The 26,847-nt window shown below is 39.3% G+C and overlaps 1 protein-coding gene across 1 annotated transcript in view; it reads left to right on the top strand.

The window, feature by feature from the left end:
- Window positions 1-26,847, top strand: part of Akap6 (A-kinase anchoring protein 6) — a 282,310-nt gene that overhangs the window by 178,358 nt on the left and 77,105 nt on the right. Inside the window, exons 9-10 of the mRNA XM_052185864.1 lie at window positions 20,275-20,421; window positions 23,381-23,602. Of these exons, the coding sequence (XP_052041824.1) occupies window positions 20,275-20,421; window positions 23,381-23,602 (369 nt within the window). The remainder of the gene's footprint in view (window positions 1-20,274; window positions 20,422-23,380; window positions 23,603-26,847) is intronic.

Genomic DNA, 26,847 nt, shown 5'->3' with positions numbered 1-26,847 from the left:
CTAGTACTTCACATGCGACTTGGCTCCTGCATTCCATGTTTGGCCCAAGAACATTAAGTAAAATCATACCGACTGCCTTAGGAAACTAATTCTAGTTCAGAGATGGAAATAGTTTAGACAGTAAATAAAAAAAGATTGGAGTGTATTTGTGTGTGTGTATGTATGTGTGTGTGTGTGTGTGTGTGTGTGTGTGTGTGTGAGAGAGAGAGAGAGAGAGAGAGAGAGACAGAGAGAGAGACAGAGAGAGAGACAGAGGCAGACAAGACAGAGAGAGACAGGCAGAGAGAGAGAGAGCAAGAGAGAGAGCGAGAGAGAGAGAGAGAGAGAGAGAGAGAGAGTGAGAGAGAGAAAGAGAGAGAGAGAGAACTGCACCCACAGTGGAGTTCTAGTGCAGATGACCTGTTTTCTTTTAATCACCTTACCACTCCTCAGCCCCACTCTGTATACAAAGTAGCTGATAGAACTTTCCTCAGGAAGACAAGGCTACTCAGACTCAGATCTCTTTTGAAAAGAATCTATATGCCTCATCTTCCGGCTCTAGTTTAGATTTTAATCTTATAGAGACAGACCCTTGTGAGTCTTTGGTAAGCATTACTAAAGACACTGTAAAGAAATCACACAATCAAGTCCTGAAAAAGTAAGCCAGAGATGGTTATGCCCTTGACCTATTTTTATTATTGTTGTTATTTCATTTGTTTATATGTGTGTGTGTATGTGTGTATGTGTGTATATATGTGTAATGTAAGTGTATGTGAGTGTGGTGTGTATTTGTGTGTGTGAGTGTGGTGTGTATGTGTGAGTGTGTGTGAGTGTGTGTGTATGTGTGTATGTGTGTATATATGTGTAATGTATGTGTATGTGAGTGTGTGTGTGAGTGTGTGTGTGTGTATGTGTGTATGTGTGTATATATGTGTAATGTATGTGTATGTGAGTGTGTGAGTGTGTGTGTGAGAGTGTGTGTGTGAGTGTGTGTGTGTGAGTGTGTGTGTGGGCACATGCATGCCATGCAGCTCAGTGGACCTCAGAGGCCAACGTGTCTGACAGGTCATCAGGGTCCTGGTGGTGCTTCCTCTCCTGGCTCCCTCAGGCCTCATTTCCTCACTGGGAAGTAAGAAAGGCTTGGACCGAGTTGCTCTAAGGTGGGGTCCAGCTTTGCCGTTCTCTCTGGAGGAGAACTACAAACGAGTGTTTCAGCACTTAGCTGTGGTCGGTTCTGTGACATCTTTCCACCTTAATCTTGCTTTTTCTCTTTAGGAACGCCTGCTAACCGTTCCTCTGTGATCCACAGCATCTAAAAACTAAACACTAAACCTTTGAAAAATGTAATATCATTTGAGCAACTTGTTTCCCCTTCTGTTTGCATTGTATTATTGGTTTGTATCTGAGTTATGACCTGGCTCTCAGAGCAGGACAGCTTAAAGCATTTAGGTGTTTATGAGCGTCCAAGTTTGCTTTTTGTTGTTGTAACAAAAACCATGACAAAAGAAACCTGGGGGGGGGGACCTCAATTTCAGCTTACAGGTTGGTCCATCACTGAAGGAAGTTAAGGCAGGAACTAGAAGCAGAAGCCATGCAAGAACTCAGCTTGCTGGCCTGAGTGGACTTTCTTTCACAGGCCAGGCCCACCTGCCTAGGGAAGGCACCACCCACAGTGGGCCAGGTGACTCTACATTCATAGCACTGAAGAACATGCCTACATGCCCTACAAACATGCCCTACAAACATGCCCAGAGGCCTGTCTGGTGGAGGCAATCTCTCAATAAGGGTTCCCTTTCCCCAGGTGAGTCTAACTGACAAGCAAGATTAGCCATCGCTTTGAGGGAGGGACCTCCAGGGCCCTTAGTTTATTGGGTAAAGATCTAGTTCAGAAATGGGATCAAAAATGGTGATTTCATTCAACAGTGATTTGTTGAGGTTAAGTTAGCTAAAGTGGGGAGAGTAATGGGGTATTATGGGAAAAGGTGTAGAGCTACACTTAGGCAGAAGGAACACTTTTTAAAATGTTCAGAATATGCTAATGTATAAAGTCAGAAGTAGGTAAGGCACAAGGAGAGAACTGGGGTATGAGTTCTAGTGGTTAGAGCAAGTTCTGAATTTATATAGTGATGCCCACACAACTCCATGTACGAAGTAAAAACTGCCATGCTGTGCACCTTCAGTGTTAAATTGTATTAGATATTCATTATATCTCAATAAAGCTGAAACAAAACAGGCTATAACTGAATAAAAGCAATTCCAGGTGACCTAGTGACAGGCCCAAATTCCCAACTGGAGTGTCTTCTCTGGAGGACTGTGTGGCTGAAAGCAGACAGGCTCAGTGGCTGGACACAGATGCTTATTTTCTTGAGAAGAAGCTGATCACAAGTTTGTAATTTGCAAAATGCTTTAATTAATATCAAACCTGGTTAATAATTTAGGAAATTTACATCACTTTCTGTTTGCCAAAACACAAAGATACATCCTACCTTAGTTCTTACTTTTTAATCTTATGTTTTGAAAGTTGTCTTAGGTCCTAATACATATATTAAAAATTAACTGGAAGTAGGTAGGAGCTGGGGATCAGTTAGTCTGGCATATTCAGTGACAAACAAGAGATTTTTCTTCACAAAAGATGGAAAGGACCCATACTTTAGGTTGTCCTTGGATGTCCAATACATACACTATGGCACACACCCACAGCCACATACATATGCAAAGACATACACACACTCACACACAGGCATGCACATACACATGTACACACGCAGACCATATATACATGGTCCACACAGAAAAAATGAAAAGAATCTAAAGAGTGGGTAAAGGCACTTGCCACCAGCCTGGACCCTAAATGATGGAAGTAGAGAAATGACCCCTGAAAGTTGTCCTCTGGCTTCCAAGTGTAAGCCTTGGTGCACATGTGCTCACAAATAAGTAAGTGTGATTTTTAAACCTGCCAAGGCCATGCTTTCCTTTAGGTAATTTATAATCTTTATTTAGAACAGTAAAAGTATGGTATGATATACCAGCAGACAGCCAATCTGTGTGCATGCAGAATGCATGTCAGCTTTCCCATAGTTTATGTAAGAAATAATGGTTGAACTGGTGAAAATTAAATAAGGGAGCAGACATAGATCCTTGGTAGAAAAATGCAATGTGAGAAAGACAACAGCAACAAACCCTTAGATCTGAAAATCCTCTTTTCATGCTTCTAGAACTTTACCCAAACCAGGAAATCAACCTAGAGAGGAGTAGAAAGCCCACAATGACTTGCAGTAGGTTTATCCACTGTGTTTAATGGAAGTTACTAACAGAAAATGTCTTTTTTCTTTGTACTGATAATGCAGTGTTCTATTTTGGGAAGAGAAGTCATGTATACAAATATGTAAACCATTGCTAGGAACGTATAAATAGATGAGAACAGTGCACAAGGTCCCGCCATGCTAACACGCAGCAACATTTGAATCAAGTCTGAGCAAACACTTGGATAGTGCTTATTACATAGCAGGCCTCAGATCTTACATGTTAGTTCATGCAACTCCATAGCAGCTTTGTGGAGTATTAACATTATTCTTGGGCAAAGAATGAAGACCCAAGGAAGTGCTAAACTGATTATTTGTTTATAGGGTTTGTGAAGTTCCTAGCACTGGCTAATACCAACACGTTCCCTCTTCCCTTCCTAAGAGGAGAGAAAAATACTTTTACCTTGCCTTGTATATTCTGCAAGAAAGGAATTGAATGCTTATGTAATATTTACTTTTTCAATTCTCCTTCTTCGTTTTTTTGTTTTGTTTTGCTTTGTTTTTTTTGTTTTGTTTTGTTTTTAAGTCTACAGCACCTGGTAGTCCCATCCAAGTACTAACCAGGCCAGATGAAATGAAGCGCGTTCAGGGTGATTTGTCCATAGACTCAATGATTCTTCTTTGATGTATCTTATTTTATTGTCTAATGAGGCCAGAGAACAATTAAAATATATTATTTCTCAGACAGAAAAAAGTGGGGATTTGTGCAGTCTTGCATGCAAATATGTAACAGACCAAAACCCAAATAAATAAATAAATAAATAAATAAATAAATAAATAAATAAAATAATCTTATTAGAAAATTCGTGGTGTTAAAAATTGCAGAAACTCTTTGAATGATGCAGTTTATATAGAATGTGGAATTCTTATGAACGTGGTCTGATTACATCTCCAAACGCATGTGGTTAAAAAGTGCAAGCCTGTCATCTTTGTTTTGAAAAGCCAGGAAAAAATGAACCAACTTCCCTTGGACTCCACAAGATGACATCATCCACAGGACGAAGGCAGGAGGATGGTCTCGGGGCAGATGGCACTCAGCAACATGCATTAATGCTCAGTGATGCACAGGAGATAGTCCTCCACACCACAGCGTTAGTCCCCGTTTCTTCTGTAAACTCGGCCATTGTGGCAACATCCAGCTCGAAATGCGCACATCCCACGCTTCCCTTTCTTGGACTTCTGTCCCCACTCGATGAGTGCTTAGTCTTTCTCAGCCAACACACTCTTCTGCTGTGTGACTGTTTCTGGCATGTTAGTCACTGAAGACTTCTCCAGCTTGACTCTCCCTTATCCTTCCCGCTGTCTTTTTTATTTTGTTCTCTGAACCTGTAACACTTTCTCCTTATTTTATTACTCTGCCTTTTGTGGGTGAGATACACACATATAACTGCTTGTACACGTGCCCCTGCCCTTCTCTGTCTCTGACTCTGTTTGTCTGCCTCTGTTTCTCTCTGTGTCTCTGTCTCTCTGTCTGTCTGCCTCTCTTTCTCTAACTCTGTCTCTCTGTCTGCCTCTGTTTTTCTCTGTGTCTCTGTCTCTCTGTATGTCTGCCTCTGTTTCTCTCTCAGTCTCTCTATCTCTCTGTCTCTCTGTCTCTGTCTCTCACTGTCTCTGTCTCCCTCTCCCTCTCCAGTACAACAGTTTTAATAAACTTCCTTGGCCACTTCTGGCAGATCCCTCTCTAGTAGTGGGGTTTGGTGTGTGCATCAAAGCATTTACCAGTTACCATGACCAAAATTTGCAACTTGGAGTCTTAGTTTATGCCAAGAAATGTCTACTGTAGCCCAGAGCATCTTTAAACTCGGAGCTGTCATTCTCCTGAGTGACAGGCATGGCTGTCGCTGAGAACTCTTCTATCTGACCTTTTAGCCTCCACCTCACTATTTAAAATATATGATATTTGGAGGACAAGCAACAGGGAAATGAGAGAGTCATCAAGGGCCACAGGACGGGATCTTCGGTGTATTTTGGCTACTTCAAAGTCACTTTGAATGGCATTCTTGACCACCGTTTTCCTCAGACTTTTGGGCTGAATCTAAAGAAACATTTTTGGGGAGCAGTAATCCAGCCTTGCATGCTAAGCCACAATGTTCTCTATTTCTGGGCTCCAGCATTGCCTGGTGAGCATCTTAGCACTGACTTTCTGAAACCAGTAACATTCCTACGGTTTCTTGGGGGCTCCCCGTAGGGGCACAGCAGTAATAACAACAGAGCAACAGACTTTGAGGCTAATCAAGCTTCCTGAGGCTAGAACAGCAGACCAGCTTTAGGTTAGAAACCCTAAAATCTATGCATTGAGAACATGAGAAACATGAGAAAGTACCACCTTCTCCTCCAAAAGAAACAAGAGTGGGAATGACAAAAGGATTTGAAGAGAATTTGGAACTGGGAATTAGAATTAGTTTCTTGTGTGCTGATAAATGTTCTCCTGAAAACGCTGCCTAGCAGGGGCTCCTTAAATGCTTACAAGAGATGCCTTGCTTGGCCTTCCTCTCTTCCTACGTGGTTCATAGACGCTAACCGTTCTCGGCCATGGGAAGGAATTAACTTCATGTCTACCTGAAAACTGAAAATATTTCTAGATTGGATGATTTTTTACCAAGTAAGACTCCCACAGAGGGAAGTTCGAAGATAAACAAGGCAGTCATGGCCTTTTCGTTTCTGCGCATTGACTTTGCTTAACATGGATTTCCACAACTGATTTAGGTCCGTCTGATCTCTCTTTTGGGAGAAATTCAAATGAATAAATATTTTCCAACTTCCTTCACCTAAACCATAATGTCAATACTTACAGTGGATAAAGGATAAATAATATATGGTTCTTGTCCATTTGTTGCAGAATCTATCATCTAATTCGTAAACCACATTTATCCTCATCTGAAAAAGGCATCATAGGTACTTTTTGAAATGTGGCCCTAAGGTATCAGACATTTTACCATTCAAGGGTTGGTCCAAGAACACTCTTAACCCATTATATATCTATTAAGATTATAGGTGTGGCCAGCTGATGAAGTGCTTGCAGTGCAAGGATGAGTATATACATTTATCACAGAACCCAAAAATCCAAGAGTGTTGGTCCATACTTGTAATCCCAAAACTGGAGCTGCAGAGACAGGCTGTTCCCCAAGGCTCACTGGCCCTTCAGCCTAGCCTTCTAGGCAAGTTTCAAGACAATGAGAGAAACTTTCTCAAAAACAATAACAAATAGACAAAGACAGATTAAACAAACAGAAAAGAAAACAGTGGGTGCTGCTTAAGGAATGTCATTCAAAGTTTTTGTGACCTTCAAATTTACACACACACAAACACTCACATGCACTCATACACAAAGGCATCTACACATACATGTGCATCTGAGCACACATGAGCTTGCATACACAAGTTTATAAATATGAAAAATTTCCTGTCTTTATAAAAAAGATTTATTTCTGTGTGTGTGTGTGTGTGTGTGTGTGTGTGTGCATGCATGCACTACATATGTGTGGGTACCTAAAAAGGCCAGAACAGGGAGGGTGTTTGATTCCCTCCAGCTGAAGTAATAGGCAGTTGTAACAATCTTGTTATGGGTGCTGGGAACTGAACTCAGGTCCTCTGAAAGAACAGCAGCCTTTTTTTTTAATACTGTCTATTCTGTGTGTGTGTGTGTGTGTGTGTGTGTGTGTGTGTGTGTGTGTGTGTGTAACTGTGGCTATCTTGGACCTAGCTCTGTACATCAGGCTTGCCTTAATCTCAATGGGTCTACCTCTGCCTCAGCTTCCTGAGTTCTGGAAAAAGTGTGTGTCACTACCACCCAGCTAAACATTTTTTTTAAGTTACGAGTGGTGGTGCTTTTATTTCCAGCATTCTGGAGTCAGAGGCTGACAGATATTTGTGAACTTCAAGTCAAGCCTGATTTACATGGTAAATTCTCTAGGGTCACTCAGGGCTACGTAGTGACACCTTGCCAAAAAAAATATTTTATTTATCTATTCTTTGAGAACTTAATACATGTATCTAAAACATGTGTGCAATATCTTCTGAGCATTTCCAACCCACTTTCCTTCTCTGGATCTCACTGTATTTCCCCCTTCCAACTTCATATTCTCTTCATTTTCTTTTCTTTTTTCATTTCTTTTTTTTTTATGGCTCACTGAATCCAATTGGAGCTGCAACTATGTACCTGGGCATGGGGTCATTTATGGACAGTCCAAGAGAGACCACAGCACTGAGAAGAGCTGAGCCCACCCGATCAGCCAACAAATTTCATTAGTGCTCAGGGTCAGAGCCCTTTACCACCTAAGCTGAAATGTTGATAGACTTGATTATGTATACATTTTGTGTAGGCAGCCACAAGTCCTGTGATTTCATGAGCGAATGGCTGTCATGTTTAGAAGATACTATTTCACAAAACCTGTCACTGTGCTCTGGTTCTTACAGCCTGTCTGCCTCCTCTTCGGTGATGTTCCTTGAGACTTTGGGGCAAGGGTCATACAGAAGTGCTTCCTGAGGCTGTGCTTCCCACTGTTACTCCATCTTTGCCCTTTAACTGGTAGTGAGTCTCTGGGTTAGCTTCTATCCCTGTAATAAAAAGCATCTCTAATGGATGTAAACACTGCACTAATCCAAGGCTAGAAAGGTAAATATTTTAAAGACAGTGTGATACTATGTCCATTTAGCAGAATAACCACATTTGATTCTTCCCTAGAGCATTTGACCTCACTAACTGTGAGTTATTGACCAAGTTTATAGTACCAGATATGAATTTCTTCCTTTGGAGCAGTCTTTAAATTGAATCAGGTAACTGTTGGTTATCTCTGTCACTATTGTTGACATACTTGTTATTCAGGCCACTATTGCACCAATGGATGTTAGATATGAAAATGTAAAAATTTAACATTAAAATTCACAATTTAAGAACATACCCATTGGATGCCATTTCCATTTTGTTTTGTGGCGATATGACCCTGAAAACAGGTTTGTCATGTGTTAGGTCTGTGATAAAATCTGGGTGTGGCTTCTCTGTGTAGGAGTCATTAGTCCCTAGGGAAGGCATAGCACAATCCTGAGGAAATGAAGTTTTTGTGTGGTTATTGTTTTCGTCATGTGTGTTATTTAAGACAGTGTCTTATTGTGTAACTCAGGTGATCTAGAACTTACAATCCTGCTGCCTCAGCCTTCTTAGATTTGGAATTAAAGATTTGCAGCAATACACCAAGTTTTGGGGGGAAAGGTGATGGAAATAAGGTCACTGATTCTAGAGACTTCAAAAGTCACCATGTTTTGTACCAACAATATAGCTACAGACTTCACATTCTTTCTCCCTTTTTTTTCCCAAAGAGGAAGCAAGATATTCCCTTTTGGGGAAAACGTTATCAACAAAGTTAACCTAAGAAGTACATATTTTTTCCTTATGAAATTAATTTGGCCTTTTTGGCATTATTTTTGAGGTATATAGCATCTTGGCAATTCCTTTGGTTTGAAACTCTGTGATTTTAGAAAAGCATGTTTCAGAATGTTTAATTCATCGATACAAAAGCACTAATGAGATATGCATGTATGAATTTTATATCATATTAGTTTCCTCGTTCTTAAAATCTGAATAAAAGCCAAACATCTGGATTATGTTTGAAAAGCCTGAATTTCCAATTTTCAGAGAGATCCGATCTATTTTGACATTGCACACTTAGCCTTAACATTTACAGTGTGCTATTAACATTACTTGCAATTGTAGAAAAAAAAATCCTGTGATTTAAACAAACTTAGTGCCTCCTAATGCTAAAAATATATCTATATTTTAACTGACTGCTGCTGCACAGGCACACACAGCCATAGTTTAGGCCTCATCAGCATTTCCATGATAAATGCTTGTACTGAGCAGGCCTGTAAATGTGCTATAAAGATATGGGGTAAGCTTTGACATATAAATTTTCCTGTTGTTGTACATGAAAACAACAAACAGCGGTTCATCTAACACTTAGCTTGAAAAACTATTCATTGACTTTCTAAAAGCTTCAATTATTGAAAATACTTCCTCATCACATAAAGAAGACATGATAGCCATCATCCTTTGGGAACTCTTTTCTCCACAAATAACCAATAATCAATAACCAGCTTCTATTAATTATTTTGAGGATATTTTGACACTAAGGTAAAGTATTGATGGTGAGAATATAGGAGAGTAACTAAGAAAATGATTGTTGTATCTACTGTCACACTATATGTAGTAGAATCTGATTGGTAAATCAAGTTTTAGGGGAGAGGATATATACATGAGAGGTCAGTGCAGACCATGTAGGAATGTGGTATGTTTGACTTAAGTCTCAAGTGAGGTTTAGCCTATATATTTGTTATAGTAAAGGCTAAATTTGTTCTTTTACTACATATAAAAGACAGCTAAAGTCTTTAAAATTCCTTCTCAATTCTTTTGTTTGGCTTAAGAAAATGCAACAGCGTTGTACTCGATTACATGAAAATAAATGTGGTTAGAGGTGTCTTTTGGTAAGGGGGTAGAAAACAAAAGAAACTATACTCTAAAATAGAAATGTCTGGAAAAGAGGAGCTTGGTTTGTTCTGCTAATTTTTGCTCCTCACACTTCCCATCCTACACTGCATTCTGACATACAGTGCATACAGTTTGCACAACTGTTGTTACTACATGCTGACATGACATTCTAGCATTTCCTATGTGGTACTGCAAACCTTAATTAGAACAGTTATGACCCACATCCTCACTAAAGTGTGCAGAAAGGTGGAGAAAGCCATAGTTTCATAGCCTAAGACACATTGCCACTGCACCCCCTGTGTGTGTGTGTGTGTGTGTGTGTGTGTGTATGTGTACAAATGTGATCAACATAAAGAGCCTTGCTGAAATAAGGGCTAGCTATGTAAATTCTGGAGGAAAAAAAAAGCTCTCTGTTCTGTATTTATCAAGTAAAAGGACCTGACCAGTTTCACTCAGTGTTGCACGAATGAACTGCCTTCATTAGTGCCAGTTGAAGATGGCTGTCGATGTTTTGACTTATTTGCTGTCTTTTGTGTCTCTGTGTTTTTGCCCAGCTTGCTTTTATGTGAGTGTTTATCTTCTCCACTGCGTTCCTGGGTTTGCTTTTACTACAATCTGCTATTTTAATCCTATTCCAACAAGTGTCAGTCTCTCAGTTGGTAGTTTGGGTCTTCGCTTTTCTTCTGCACAGAATAGCACGGTTATTATGGTGGACCTCATGAATGATGGTGAAAAAGAAACTCAAAGTTCTCAAACAGAGAAAACTTAGATTCCATTATCAGGCCAGCATTTGTTCAACCCCACCAGATTTTTCAGTCAGCTAGGCTGAGCTCTCTGCCTGGACTTCAGGTGACCTGGAGGGTGTTCTCTGCCTTCTATGCGCTGTAGATTTAGGCTTCGGACTTGGGGCTCCAGTATAACCTTCATAGAGCAGGGAAAACCAGTTATTTCCTGTGTAAAGTTCTCCAACACTAAGCCTGCGACAAGTCCTTTTTTTCTGCCCTGAACTCTCGTTCCCCTCATGACTAAAACCCAACCTTCAGTGGCTTTCTACTCTGGAAGGGTCAAATCTTCTCGATTCCTTTAGAAGTTTCCATTGGTATTCAATACAGTGTCCCAGTCTTCTTTTTCTCAATCTAACAATGGTTATTTGTTTGTTTGTCTCTTTGTATCTCTCTTTTAGTGTTTACTGACTCAAATTGAACCAAAAGGCAAGTGGAACCCTCATGGCTTCTGTTCTGTATGCGTTCAGTTTCTGTCTTTTGGTGAGGCTGGGCTGGGACGAAGAGTGGCTAACAACTCTGTCATGCTTGACACTTGTCATTTCTCCTCAGATTTAGTTAATTATTCCAGCATCTTTATTTCTTTTAGAGTCTAATATTCTCATCCAAAACAGACAGCATGAAGTGGTCCCCAGTGGATTCAGATCCAAGATACAGGCATTGTTTGGTTTGTATACTAAAAGTTTCAACATAACATAAAAATTATGAGATTTTTACATAAACATGTATATTCCTGGCTTCACTTGAAGCAACATATTAATAGTACTGAAGACATATTGAAGCCACATTTCCATGTGAGGATAGTTGGCTTAGGAGAGGGTAGATGCTTGTGCATCTGCCACAGACCACACTACCATCTCCCTTTTTCTGTCACTAGGGTCAGATTCTAGTACTAATTACACTTGTGGGTTTGTTTTCCTTTCATTTGAGAAATGGCTGTCTTTTATCACAATACTAGCAGTCATTTAATATGAATGAGAGAAGAGGACGTGTTCTGACCTCACTGTCTTTGACATCACCTTCTAGGCAGTTGGGTATGTGCACCAGCTATTGCTAGTTTGTGATAGCTGGATAGAAATTCGTGAAGTTTTCCAACACTAACAACCACTGGCAGCTCAGAATCTACCCTGGTGGGAGTATATATACTAGAGAAATCAGCAAACACTATAAATCAGCACTTTTGTTTTTCTACTTGAGGACCAGATAATTAGCATATAATACCTGTAAGTATTTGACCTTCTGATCTCTGAACTAAATTGTTTACAATTTTATCAAGTAATAAGATTGGTATAATCTGGCAATCTGATCAATCTGTTCTTTTGCATGTTTTCCTTGTCTATGCTGTTAAAACATTGAAGAAGACTGGAGAGAACAAGAGGAGGCGGGATGCCCACCATGACCTTTACAGTCTGTAGTCCACAGGTTCTTTGGAGAGCTCCCCGCACACTGGGCTCCTGAGCACCTGTATCTATCTGCTCACTTCACACTGAGGAAAACCAAATGGAAGCATATCCATCTAAAGCACTGATTCACCTCCTTGCTGTAGGGACTTAAGTCATTAGATTCCGGGTGTTTGTTGCTAGAAATTTAATCATGTTTATAATCTGGCTGGCAGTGTAGTGAAGAACTGCCTGTTCTTGCTACAAAACTGCACTGAGAAAGTGAAAGGGCTGAATTTCTACCCACATTGACAACTCCGATTTCCATAGACACAGAGTTAGCCAGCTCCTGTAGGGGAACCAGAGCCAAAGCCTTTCTGAGCACTTCAAACAGACAAAATTATAATAGAGTCAAATCAAGACTAAATGCATCAGCTGAAACTGTAGTTTACCTTATCAAGCCCAGATCCAAAGCAGGAAGTGGAAAGCTCCTTGGATATTTCTTCCTTAAATTCCTCTATGTTTTTTTTTTTTTTTATTGGCACTGGAGAAAAAAATAACATATTAAAACTTCCTGACTGAATTACTGTCCTAAACCAATAGATCCACCACGGGGCTTGTTTAGCTAAAAGCCACAACAGACTTTGTAATGCAATGATGTAATCTTGGCTTTGTGTCATTTATATTCAACCTAAAATTTTTTTTCCTGAATAGACAGGCTGACAACAATATTGTTCAGTGTGGGTTTTTATTTGGATTCTTTCCAAATGGCCCACATGCCTTCACAGTAACACATCATGCCGCTATGGTTTTCCCCCTTTGCCTGAATTCTAAACTTTCCCCCTCATACTAGCTTTCTATTTTTCTTTTAATGTCTCAGTTATGTTTGTAAAACTAACCAGCTCCACCACAAAATTAGGATGTATCTTGCAGAGAGCATTCATTTTACTTTTTGCATATTTTTCCGGAGGTCATGTCAAGGTTAGTTTGAATTCCATCCTACATTAAGACTTCTTTCACAGCTATTTAGCTCGGCAGCCTACTCCCCGCTGGGGTCTGCCCCTTGGGCACGTCAAAGCTTCAGACCTGACAAATCACACACAGATGAAGCTGTACAGTTTTTTAAACAGTTTGATCAGTAACTTTTTTTTCCTTCTTCACCATCCTTCATAGTAAGATTCTTTTTCCCTTTGAATTACCATTTCAGGAATTGAGGGTTTCTGTTTGAGGCAGTTTGCTTTTACATGAGAGCTGTCAACTCTCTCTGTCGTTTATTACAGTGTGCCGATAGTCTTCTGGTCACAAGACGGCAGACATACAGACACGCTCTTAACTAGCAGGACTGGAATTGTGTTATTAAAACCTACTTGTAGCGGGAAGGCTAGTGGTGAGATATTACAGATTTCCTTGGGATCAAATAAAAAATATATCCAGTTTATATCCTGTTATGAGTTGAGCCTAAAAATGCCTCTCAAATGCTTCCAAATAGGCTCTTATCAGTATTTTAGCAAATTGTGTAACTGACGGTCCACCTCCCTTTCCTGTTTAATTGATGAACTTAAGGTGCTTGCCTGTAACGAGTGCATCAGCAGTCTCTCCTTTACCACTGGAGGAGATCACAAATTTTGAAAATCAGCATACTGCCCATGTTTTTATGAGTTGAAAAATATTGACTGCCACGAACCTGCTAAATCAACTGCAGAGATGATGCGATTCTGGCTGCGGTTATCTTGGCAATGCCATGGCAGAACAGAGTTGTTTTTAAAAAATAAGTCAGATACACATTTCATTACATTTTCACACAGGACAGACAAAAACTACTGGGAGGTTTTTAGCTTTGGACTAAGCTGAACACTTACAGGGAAGAGGGGCAAATAATATTTAAATGATTCTCAGCAGGAAAAGTACCCAATGAAGAAAAGGTTGCCTCGTTGAAACTAATTAAAGACAGGTCTAAGTAAGAAAAGAGAAAAGGAGATCAAAGGAATTACATTAGGTGTCACCATGCCATTTGGGGGCATTTTATGTAATTTTTATAATTTTGGTCTAGGAAAACACTAAATTCTGAAAATGTCCACTTCTGTCATCATGCCGTTATTTTTGCAAGAGCTACGCGTCAGCAAGCAAACATCTTGCAGAAATCACTGCAGCACTGGCACATTAACACTAGGTGTGGTGAAAAGAGGGGCTTGTGCTTTTCATGGGGGGCGGGGGCGCCTCAGCCTTCAGTTAATGGGAAAGCACTACAATGCCAGGCAACTTCTCCTGCCTAGTGGTGCGCCGTTTATCATTGCAGTTTTACATTGACCTTGACACCCACTTCATTAGAATAAAGATTGTCTACCATTTAGGTTACATTGTTCCTCTGCACAGAGACCCCATGCAAATTTCTGTTCAGATAGAGGAGCTGCGAGGCTGTCAGAGGTCATCTGCATTAAATGATTGCAGCTATTTTCCAACCGCTTCTTTTCATTCTACTCAATTCAGGCTAGGAGGATCAATCAAGTTCTCTGCCTGAAACAGTGGGACTGCTGGGAATATAACTGTTTTTGGTAGGAGTGGATATGCCCTAAACAGTGTTAAATATTTAATATAAACTCATTAAAGGCCATGCAAAGGCCTGAAGATGCCACATTTATAGAAATATCAAGGGGGACGGGGAACCCTTTTGAAAAAAATAAACAGAAAAGTAATTATCAATTTTATAATTCCAGAAGATGTAATCACAATATTTCTTAGACTTAGTGACTCTTTCCTACTGTGTGTGTGTGTTTTTTTCTCACTTTGACCTGGGTTAGGAAGAGGGAAACTGGGAGACTTCATATTCTTATATAGTATTTTATAAGAGGTTGACAGGAAAAGTTTTTAGTTTGTCGGTGCTTCTATTTAACTTCTATTTAACTCAGTAACAATAAATCCTGTCCTGACTGCGTTTGTTTTAAAACACATAGATATTCTTTATGTAAAAGAAAAAAATGATTGGGGAAATAAGTCGCCTCGTCTCCTCCTTAAGTTTCCTGAGTGATATAATTGGAATTAAATTATTAATGGGAGATACTTTTAAAAAGATTGTTTTATGATCTCCTATTAGGGAATTTGCAATTCATTTTAATATTTGTAGTTTGATTTATATTAAAGATAATGCAATCTATGTTCAATTAACAATACATGGCCAATGTAATGTGATTTCCAGATCATGCAAATGGAATAAGCGAGAAGAGGGGGGAAACTCAATTCTTAACCTCAGATGTAATTTGCTGTTGAGTTCTGGCAATTTTAAATGACATTGCACTTTTTAATTTTTCCAAAGGCTCAGCAGCAAATTTATCCCAATCAAGAAAGCCTATTATTAATTTACAAGGACAATTGTAGGAGTCTTTATAATTTCTTTGTGCAATTATTCACCCTAAATTCTAATGGTAAAATACAAATAGTTTGCAAGAAATAACCACTATTGCTTGTCTTGCGCTTGAACCTTCTTCTTGAATCTTGAACATCCTCTCCAAGTGTTAGTGATACTGACTCCTTGTGAAGCAGCCCGGGCTTTTGTGAGGTGCGGGACACTGGCTGTCTTAAAGAGGGCACACAAGAACCGCTGCAGAGGCAGCCCTGGCCTCTACCAGTCCAGCTGAGCTGTGGACCTGGACTTTCCTATAAAAAGAGTCTTTGTTCACCACTGAATAGCATTAGGCATGGGCTAGCTGAGGGGCCACCGTGAAGCCTCAAAAGAGGAGGGCAAACACTCGCTTGAGAATACAGTGTGAGAGTCACAGACATAGCTTTGCATTTGTGAGCAAAATACATATTTTTAAATATTATTTTGTGGTAGTTTGGGTTTCCGGTAGTGTGTGTTCTCTGAATATACTTTCTTATTGATACACTAAGATGTATTTTGCCTTCACAGTGTGTTTTCTTTTCCTGCCTGTTGTGGGACTGGGGGAGGGGAGGATAATCATGACAAATATACAGGTGTTTGAGATACTAATTTCCACAGGCAAAGATTCAAATGTGTCATTATTATAACTAGATAATTTTCCTTGTCTTAACTCTTCTAAATATAAAGTCACCTGATGCCTGGTTAAAAACAATATACGCAGGATAGAAATACTCAAACCTCGACGACTCAGAATTGGACAGCCATATTCTTTAATCGGGAAAATTGTTTGCTTTAATTCGTGTGCTCCTCGCAGCCGAAGCTTCGCTCTCCATTTAGTAATGTCTGTTCTTTTCAGCATGACCACCAGAAGCACCATACAAAAGTCTCACAATGGACGTCTTAATCTCTCTGTGTGCTTTTAGAGCATTATTTTGAATTCCATCATGCTGCCTTTTTTTCCTCCCCTCTTCTGATGTTTTATTACAACAGCAGAATTCCCAGGGAGCTTTGGGGGCAAGGTTCACATAATATAGCCCTGAAGTTTTGCTAGGTGGGAGCCATCCCCCAGGCCTGGCCGTCTTTTGGCAATCTCTCTATTTCAAAAAAAAAAAAAAAAGATTCACTAGGTAGAGTCTTTTACAGCGTTAGCTGGATATGGTTTATTTTTTATTTTTATTTTTTTATTTGCTAGAGAGTGAATATCTACAACCCTTTCATGATGCTTTCTTTCGCTGACCTCACTGTGACAAGGCATCTTGTTCTTTAACATTGAGGGAGGCAGAAAAATGCTTGAGTTTCTCAATGTGTGCCTTCTATACCAGTTTCAAAATGGCTTATTCTTCTGGTTTCCATGGTGACAATTAACAGTGTTTCAAGGCATTGTTCCACTCTCCATTTGGGCAGAATTTTCGGTGTGATTTTTAACAAAAAGAGAGAGAGAGAGAGAGAGAGAGAGAGAGAGAGAGAGAGAGAGAGAGAGGAAGAAAGGAAAAGGGGAAAGATTTTTAAGGGAAGGAGGAATGTCTGGCAAAAGTGTCAAAAAAGTTATCTCAATCAAGCCTGTATTTGCTACTAAATTCATTTATTTTCATAAATCCATGTTTTTTTAATTGCTTTGATAATTCAGTTTTAGTATTTGTGCATTTAAAATGTAAATTATAAGTAAGAATTTCAATTTTAATTCTTAGTTAAAACAGTGGACTACTATTAACTCTGTATTTCCTCTAACTTTTCTTTTTACCCAAAGAAATAGCTTTTAGGACACTAGTAGCCTGCATTTTTAATTTAGATCATTCACAAATCTATTAAGAGGATTCATTAGACCAAATTGAATTGGCCAAGCAAATACACTTAATAATGTAAATATGCTCTCTGAATAGAGTAGATTTTATTTTTGACTAGACAGCATGGCCCACAGCAGGTTCTGTGGAAAGCTAAACACGGGATACTTATTTACCTTCACACTCAAGAAAGTCAGCTGACTTTAAGTTTGCTAATCTCATTTTTGGCTATTGAAAACTAGTCTGTATCAAAACCTCCCCATACATCGGAACATAATGGGGCAGCTTCTGCTCACTTACTGCTGTGGGTGAAATGAATATGAAGATGAAATTATCTTCTCACCACAGGATGGAGTAGCCCCTTGCTAAGGGGGAGGGAGAACAGATTGAGTTGGTGGCTAATTCTACCCATCTAATGCTTCTGGAAAGAAGCTAGAGACAGAAGAGCACACGTACAGTAGAGTCAACAAAAATGAAGCCCTCCTGGCATTACATACACAGCCTTCAGGCCCTAAACCTCATTGGAGTCAACCTTCACAATGTCTCAAACTCAAATACTTTCACCTTAAATTACACGGCATGCTAGTACTCTCCACTCACATATCAATATATCTACCAATTAACTAGGTTCTCGTAGCTTTTATCGTTTGATGGCATAGACTATCAATTACCTCTTTCGTTGGGCCGTTTATGCAGTAGGCATATACAGTGACAACGAGGGCATACATAATGACAAGGACTTTTTAGTCTAATAAGCATCTTAGTAGCTGATGCCATAACTATTCATACCACATTCCTTCCATAGGAAAAAAAATCACAATGTCTAAAATCAGATTAATTGCTTTTTGTATTTTCATGAGTGCAAGGCTCCCATTTTCAGGAGACAATCTAAACTGTTCTCCTGTTTTATGAACATGTAATGAAGGAGATATTTAAAGTTGGGAAAGAGAAAAGTTGAGTTTGGACAAGAAAGTCCAATAACCAGTAGAAGCCACTCTGAGAAGGCTCAACTGAAGGATTCTCTCTGTTGATTAATACATGTGACATAGGGGGAAGATTTGAATAATACCCCCCCCCAACATCATGTCAGTCTTATCTAATTAGTTATGTAAATCTTACATAGGAATCTGATTACATAAAGCAGATTGCCTCTCCTCCAGTCATCACACTGACAAATCATACACTATCTGGGTTTCTAGAATACTTGTTGAGTATTGAAAAACCTTAAGTGGACAGTATGCTTTCTGTACTGGAGAACCATAGGCCTGGTAATTGTCTGCAGTTAGAAATGCAATCAGAATTTCCAAATTCTGAAAGCGCTCTAAAGCAACCCTTGATTTTCTCCAGTATGCATATTCATGTAATTTTGGATACTTTGACACCCTGATCAACATGCATTAATAATATAAAATGCTTTAAATCACCTCATTTAAAACATTTTGTTCTGTGATCCACAAATGCCTAACATTTGAAGAAGTTTACATAATACAAATGATGTGCATGTTTAGTGTAAATGGAAGATTAAAATATGAACCAGAAAGTATGCAAACATATGCACACAAATGCTGAAGATCTATTAACTGAAGCCGAGGTGCACACCTTTTTCTTCTTTCAAGCTAATTCCAATTCTAGCTTTGTTTAGAATTTTATAAAAAGTGTTTTTGAGCCGGGCGGTGGTGGTGCAAGCCTGTAATCCCAGCACTCTGGGAGGCAGAGGCAGGCGGATTTCTGAGTTCAAGGCCAGCCTGGTCTACAGAGTGAGTTCCAGGACAGCCAGGGCTACACAGAGAAACCCTGTCTCAAAAAAAAAAAAAAAAAAAAAAAAAAAAAAAAAAAAAACCAAAATCCAACCCCCCCCAAAAAAAGTGTTTTTGAGGGGACTAAAGTCATCCAAGTGTTTAGAGATATTATGAACCTGTAGATCAGCAACACCCTATCCCCCCACAAGAGCCTTCCTGGTTAAATCTGATAGAAGTGTTTACCTTCTGACAGAGGACAAAGTAGCAGTGGTGCCATAGAACTCAGAGCTTGAATTCATTGTTTCAAAGAAAAATATTTTGGCAATATGCATATTTAATATCTTACCCACAACCTAAATTTTATACTCAAGGATATTTTGATGCACACCTCCCCATATGTATGATAGTCACTTACAGTTGTTATGACTATGAACGTTCCCAAAACTATGTACACCTGTGAAGAATACCACCACAAAACACTTTTTACCAAGGAGCTATTACATTGTCTCCAAGAAATGTCTGTTAAGAGACTCACTTGGCAGTTTGTTAGAACACAGTGTCTATTAGCTGGGTCAGGAGGGCTCAGTACTGAGCTGAGAAGTTCAGGGCAGTTTATGGTCATCAATAAGCAATTGTGGGTCTTTAACTATCCCAAGGAACTGGGGAGCACCCTTCCACTTCTTGTGCGTGCTTTGTCTTTAGCTCTCAAAGAGTTTTTAAGTAAAAGAAAAATAAAAACAAAATATTACCTGAGTCTTTAATTAATAGGGAAATTAAAAGAAATAAGCCATATAACCCTTATGGATAATATTTTTCTTTCCAAGATAATTTTGTTAGTTTGTTTGTCAATAGAGTACAAATACATTAGAAAATAACCAGTCTTGCTTTACCTTTTGTAACTCACAGTCCAATGTGTGGGTTGTTTGTGGCACAAACATTTTCCTCTACTAATCTCCTTCATGTGGAAAGTGCTTCTCCTTAAAGAAGAAAGGCTCACCTCCCAGGAGAGTGGTTGACATGTGTGTGTCGTGGGAGAAAAAAAAAGAGAGACAAAATACTTTGAACTCTTGTAAGACAGATCCGCCGAGAGTGAGGGCTCTATAACCAAATGGTGACCCAAGCTAACTGGAATGGTAAGTCCTTCCAGGCCAGGCACCTTCTCATGTATTATATTTTAAATTTAAAAAAAAACATGAAGTGTGTGTGCAAACTTAGTTTTAAAAACCCAAATCACTGGATCCAACTCAATACAAGAAGTATGTATGCAGGCCCGTATGGTAAGTGATGTGTTCCCAGCAGCATTACTGGGTCACTAAAGGTAATCAGGCTTTGCCTCCCAGGAAATTGTATTGTAAACAAAACCTTCCAGTTCCATAAACAGTATACATTCTGCTTAAAGATTTTTCTAAGAACAGCTCTGCGCCCTAACCAGTCACCCTTCTCTTGTCATTTCAGCGGTACAGTGTGGAAATGTCCATCAGACACCTGAAAAAGACAGAGCTACTTAGCAAGGTGGAAGCTTTGAAGAAAGGCGGCCTTTCCCTACCAAATGATATCCTGGAAAAAGTGGATTCAATTAATGAAAAATGGGAGCTGCTTGGGGTATTTGCATTTTTATTACTGTTTGTAGGTTCTGTGTACATTTTTTTGTGTGTGGTGAAGTACCCTATCTGTCTGATTTCTAATTTGAGGCACAAATCTCTCTCTTTCAATTCACTCCTTACATTTCAAGCAAGCTACTCATGTTATTACAGGGAAAACATTGCTTTTCCTCTTCTTCTTCTTTTTTTTAAAATTTATTCTGAGCTATCTCCTCTCAGATTTTAATAATTTTGGTTCTTTAATACATAAAAAAGTAAGTAAAATATGCCATGTATTATGGGTATGCACCAAGTCAACTCTAATACAGTATATCTGATATACACTGCCTGTCATGCTTGGGTGGATGTTAATAGAATTTTTTTCCAAAGGTACATGCTAGAGACGTCCACTGTTTAACTGTTCAGTGTCACCTTAAGATGGAAAGCACAGTTGCCCCTAGCTTTCCGGCCAACCAAATCAAATATGCAAATTTGACCCAAGTCTCAATTGCAAAATTAAATCTGCTAATTTTTGTGTGTGTGTGTGTGTGTGTGTGTGTGACTCAATTTCCTGGGCACTTTTAACAAAAGAAAAAGAAAGTTTTGCATAGCTCATTTCTTGCAATGATGGCCTGGGTCTCAGCCTAAAAAATGCAAGAATCTGACAAAAAGACAATCTAAACATCCTGCTACCAAAGGCCCGAGGGGTCTGGTGCAGGAGTCTGCACTGTCCTGTTGTTGTAAGACAGCACAGAGAGAAGTTAGCCTGTGTGTAGTTGTTCATCAGCTTCTCTCCTCAGCTTCTCAGCCTTCACTTCAAATCAAGGGTAAGCTAAATCTGCCAATTACCTAAATGATTAATTATGATAGCTACTATGGGTGGTGTCAGTTACAGAGCATAATTTTTCAAGCCCTCTATTTTTCTGCCTCTTTAATTTTTTTTTAAGAAATAATACTCTAGAAATATTTTGAATTAGGAGCTCTCCAAGTACAGTGATGACTTGGAGACATGCCAGTGTGCCGTTTATGCCATGCTTAATCTAAGTGATTAAAAACCTGCACATTTAAGCCCTTGTTTCTCATCTAAATTCTCTACACTGTGTACTTGTTCAAAGTAACTTCAAATGTTAAAAATTCTGATTCCTAGTTATTATGGTCTTGCATGGTGGTTTAAATTAGGACCTACTAAATTCTACATCGTTCATTGATCTCAGAAGAAATGACTGATAGTCTCCAAGGTTGTTTATAAAACAGAACTATGACAACTTTGTTGACCTCACAGATAAAGTGATAGCCTATTGACACTGCATTTAAAGGTATCTTTCCTAATCTGATAAGTAACAGTACTCGATAGGGAAACTGTTTACAGTGTGTCATGATTATCAGTTCCTCACCAAAAAAATTAAATTATTACACTGAAGACAGAGTATTTAGTCTCTATGAGTCAGATGCCACTCAAACACTTGCCATTTTGACAACATATCACTCTAATCCCATATAGTTTTTAGAGTCACTTTGCGAGAGGCGGCTGGGGAGAGGAGTTCAGCAAAGCTGGAGCCACGCTGACCCCAGGAGGCACACTGCTTTAATTGGCATGATTACATTTTAATTGGCATGGAAAAAAATTACAGACAAGGACTTTAACTTCTAACAATAGTAAAATAGAGGGATATGGTTTTTAATATTTCTTTCATCTAAGGTGAACAGTGTAGAATGGAAATACATTAGAATGAAATGTCAGTGGTGCGTACAGTCTAATCTGTGAAATTCTGTCCCCTGTGCTGCATATGACTCTGTCTCGATTGCATATTAAACAACCCTATCAAGGCAGCCATTGGCATCTGCTGCGCTGACACAAATTGTGAATTAAATGAAATTGATGTCCTCTGTCGTATATTTATGAAGACGGACCATTCTCTGAAGTATTCTGTTTATAAAGAATTTATGATTGCAAACTGTTCCAGAACAAAAAAGCGGCAATAAATTCCTTTTTGTGACCCTAGCCTCCAAGGGCATTGATTTCACCTCCTGCTGCTCCTTTTGTTACAGCATAAAAACAATAGCTAAATCTGGATTCCTCTGAGGGTCTTCAAATTATCAATATTTGCCCCATGAAAATGCAAGGGTGTTGCCAAGACAGGCTATTTTTCTGTCATGATCTCCTAAAGATACTATTTACAGAGCACTGTGGAGCAGACGAATGTTTGTTGACTTAATTTTATTTGTGTTTTAAAGCGTATTTTTCTAGGTTTAATTTATCATTATAGATTAAATCCTATTGATTCTGTAAAGAGAGTGCTTCTACCAAAGAGGGAGAAAAGAAAACCAGCTCAAAAAAGCACCTCTGTACAATAGTGCCCAGCCTACATAGGCTTATAATACAGCCAATTGAGGATTATTTTAACATACAGATTAAATAATCCTCATCTAAAAGGAAAAGCAGCAAGAACCTTGGAGCTGAAGAGGTCCAAGTCAGGTGAAATCGACAGCTGAACCTAGTGCCTCTGTCATGTAATTTGGAGAATTGTACTCCAGCAGAACCAATGTGTGTGTGTGTGTGTCGTGTGTGTGTGTGTGTGTGTGTGTGTGTGTTTATATGTACTCTTGGCTTCTGATTAAGTTCAGGCCTCTATCTCTTGAACACTTTATATTGACAATTCCTTAGTGTAAATTTTTTGCCAAGAGTATTCAAATGAATTTTTGACCATGATCATGGTGAACTTGGACCAAACCTCTTTCCTGTTAAAGCAATGTCTAAGGAATGAAGTTTGCATGTGTAGCCTCTGGTAGTGGGGGTAATGTGCACTAAATAACCAAACCCCAGAGACACAATCAAGCCAATCAGAGCTGCATGTTGGTTCTGAGGGACCCACACTTCCTAGGATCTCCCGTGATGGGTGATGGCTTTTGGGCTAATCAGCTAATCTGTTTTTTTGTTTTTGTTTTTGTTTTTCTCCTTCCTTTTTAATCTGATGCATTAGAAAACCCTAAGAGAGAAGATACAGGACACAATGGCAGGCCACAGTGGGTCCGGCCCACGTGACCTGCTCTCTCCAGAAAGCGGAAGCCTTGTAAGGCAGCTGGAGGTCAGGATCAAAGAGCTGAAAAGGTGGCTAAGAGATACCGAGCTTTTCATCTTCAATTCCTGTCTGAGACAAGAGAAGGAAGGAACGAGCGCTGAGAAACAACTCCAATACTTTAAGGTAATAATTAATAAAACCAATCAAAAGTTGATTAAAAGCTTTCTTTATGGGAGAGATGAAATATTTATCAAGTACTTAAAGTGTTGTGCTTCCGAGTCTGTGTCTGGCTGGACCCTTAAATGCTTCCTTGCATTTACAGACATTATCCACACTCAAGCTAACCTCTATGTATGTCAAAGAGAAACACCAAGCATAACAGCTACACACTGTATATAAAGGAAGTCTGGGCTGGCCGTGTGTTTGTGCAATGTCTGTTAAGAGAGAACTTTGATGAATTAAAAGCAGATCAGCAAACACAGAAGATAACTGAAGACTCTAAGTGTTCCGTAAATAGCGGAACAAAATGTACTTCTATAAATTGATGTGGGGGAAAAAAACCACATGGTTTAATTGATATCCATAATGCTAACAAAAGAAAATGTAATCTTACGTATGAAAAAGTCAACTATTCACGAAGAAAAAAATAAAAGAGATTTTGCATTACAAGTACATTCCATTGTAAACGGTGCTTAATCTTAACAACAGGACCGATATTGTTTTGTCCATGGAGAAGCATTCCTCCAGTTTGTTCTGGTTCTTTATGTAGTGTCAATTGGTTGAGGCTTAAAAAGCTTTTTAAAATATTTATTTGTGTGTGTGTGTGTGTGTGTGTATGTGCATGTGCACTTGCATGGACCCTCCTACACCACAACATGCATATGGTGGTCGAAGGATAGCATCTGGCAATTGGTTCTTCTGCCATATATGCTCCAGGGTTTGAACTTGGCTGTTGGGCTTGTGGCAAGTGCCTTTACTCACTAAACTATCTTGCTGGTCCATAGAATGTAATTTAACATTCGAATGTTTTACCTCAGTGTCAAGAAGAACCTGTGCTATCTCCATAAACCAAAAAAAAAAAAAAAAAAAAAAAAAAAAAAAAGAAAAAATATTTGGTCTCTTCCTGATCAGTTTGAGGGTTTGGGGTTATGGAATGAATTAGTTAGTAGCAAGATGCCTTATAGCATGGAGGCTCTTGAAAGGGAAGAAGAGACCAGCTAAGAAGGAAAGAACTTTCTAGAACAAACATTTCTTCTCAAAGGCTAGAAGCAAGTTTTATTCACCTGATGCTATCAAGCACTCTATCAGAAAATGTAGCTGGGCAATGGTGGCACACACCTTTAATCCCAGCACTTGGGAGGCAGAGGCAGGCAGATTTCTGAGTTCGAGGCCAGCCTGATCTACAGAGTGAGTTCCAGGACAGCCAGGGCTACACAGAGAAACCCTGTCTCAAAAAACCAAGAAAAGAAAGAAAGAAAGAAAGAAAGAAAGAAAGAAAGAAAGAAAGAAAGAAAGAAAGAAAGAAAGAAAGAAAGAAAGAAAGAAAGAAAGAAAGGAAGGAAGGAAGAGAGAGAAAGAAATCAAAAGAAAGAAAGAAAGAAAGAGAAAGAAATCAAAAGAAAGAAAGAAAGAAAGAAAGAGAAAGAAATCAAAAGAAAGAAAGAAAGAAAGAAAAAGAAAGAAAGAAAAAGAAAGAAAGAAAGAAAGAAAGAAAGAAAGAAAGAAAGAAAGAAAGAAAGAAAGAAAGAAAGAAAGAAAGAAAGAAAGAAAGAAAGAAAGTGCGGCCACCTGCTGTCTGCCGTACATTCTTGCTCACCTTACTCACTACTGTAATAAAGACGGGGCGCCCTCAAAGGCGGCTGCCCGTAAACTGCCTGAGTCACACCCATAGTAATTGTTTTAGTCAAATACTTCATCTTCTGCCATTGCACTGGAAAGTTTAGATGATCGAGCCCCAGCACAGGGAGAAAGCAGAGTCGGGCATTCACCTCTGTGTCATTTGGGCATAGCATGCATGTACAGATTAGCCGAACAACTACAGGGTAGACGCTGCAAAGTAATTTTACACTTCTATTGTGTCTTCATTGCAGTTTTAGTGCACTCACAGGTGTCCCCAGCTTTGGAATTAGGTCACATTCGAGTTCCATTGGTTGTTTGACAGATGGTCATATTTCTTGCATGATCCTACAATTGCTTGATCACTTTCTCTGTAAAATGGCCTTCTGATGATATTTACTTTGCAATTACATATGCAAGTTACTATTTTTACTTTATGTAGTAAGTTCATTGCTGCGGCACAGAAATCTCTTAACATTGTAAGCCCCAAAGTGGAGAAAACTGTAACTTTATTATTACAAATATTGATCAGCATACATACGTATTTCCACATCTTATACATGGATGTCTATAGGTATTTAAAATACAGTATTTTTAAGAGAACATGTGCTGTCATTACAGATGGAAGCAGGAAGCGAGCACATTACTTCTGTAGGTTCTTGAAGGCCCGCAGGTTTGATCTCTAGCTTTCTGTCATGCCAATAGCATCCAGGCCTAATAACACATTTTAAAAGTGTGAGAGTGAAATAGGGGGAAGAAGAGGTTGGGGAGAAAGAAGGAGAAAGGAGAGAGAAGGGCGGAGAAGGGGAGGGGACAAAGGAGGGAAAGGGAAACACCAGGAAGTGGACTTTGGACTTCGGATCACTGACTAATCCCCAGTGTCCTAGTCTTTGTAGGTCACTACATCACTACAGCTCAGTGTTAGTACCCCAAAGTAACAGAAGTGCCGCTCCGCTCCGCATGGCGGGCAGCGGGGACTGCCACATGCTTCCTTGTCTTATTTCTGTTCTTCAGTGATGCGTCTTTGCAGTGTTTTTAAGCGTCACTATCTGTTACCTGTGTTTACACCCCAGTCTCTCTCTCTCTCTCTCTCTCTCTCTCTCTCTCTCTCTCTCTCTAAGCTATTTTTAAAATCCTATAATAATAGAACAACCACAGAGAATCACCTATCCTAAAGAAAACGTAAAACCTTAACCAATAGTGTAAAGCTGACTCTGCGGCTCCTATCCGCATCCTGTCCCCCTCTTCCTCCACTAAGGCAATCAGGCTCCCAAGCCCCGGCGTCCTTCTAGAATGCTTCCTATAGGTAAATTGAATTCCTTAATGTCAGTTGCGTTTCATTTTATTACAAAGATATTCATGCTGTAAGCCACTCTTTAGGACTTCCTTCTTCATTCACGATTATAATGCAAAGATCATTCACAGTGTTGGCTGCGGTAATAATGTGCTTCCTTTGAAAACTCCACTTCTCCATTTTGAATATGTAAATATATCTCATTTAATCCTAACAGCAGCACTAGGAATTAGCTATGAGGATCTTGATTTGGGTTGTAGGAATCAGAGGCACAGAGAAGTTAAGTTTTGTGTGTCCA

The sequence above is a fragment of the Apodemus sylvaticus genome, chromosome 6 (genome assembly GCF_947179515.1).
Source record: "Apodemus sylvaticus chromosome 6, mApoSyl1.1, whole genome shotgun sequence".
Lineage (NCBI taxonomy): Eukaryota > Metazoa > Chordata > Mammalia > Rodentia > Muridae > Apodemus > Apodemus sylvaticus.
The sequence above is the reverse complement of the archived record's forward strand: the minus strand, read 5'-3'. Positions and strand labels throughout refer to the sequence as shown.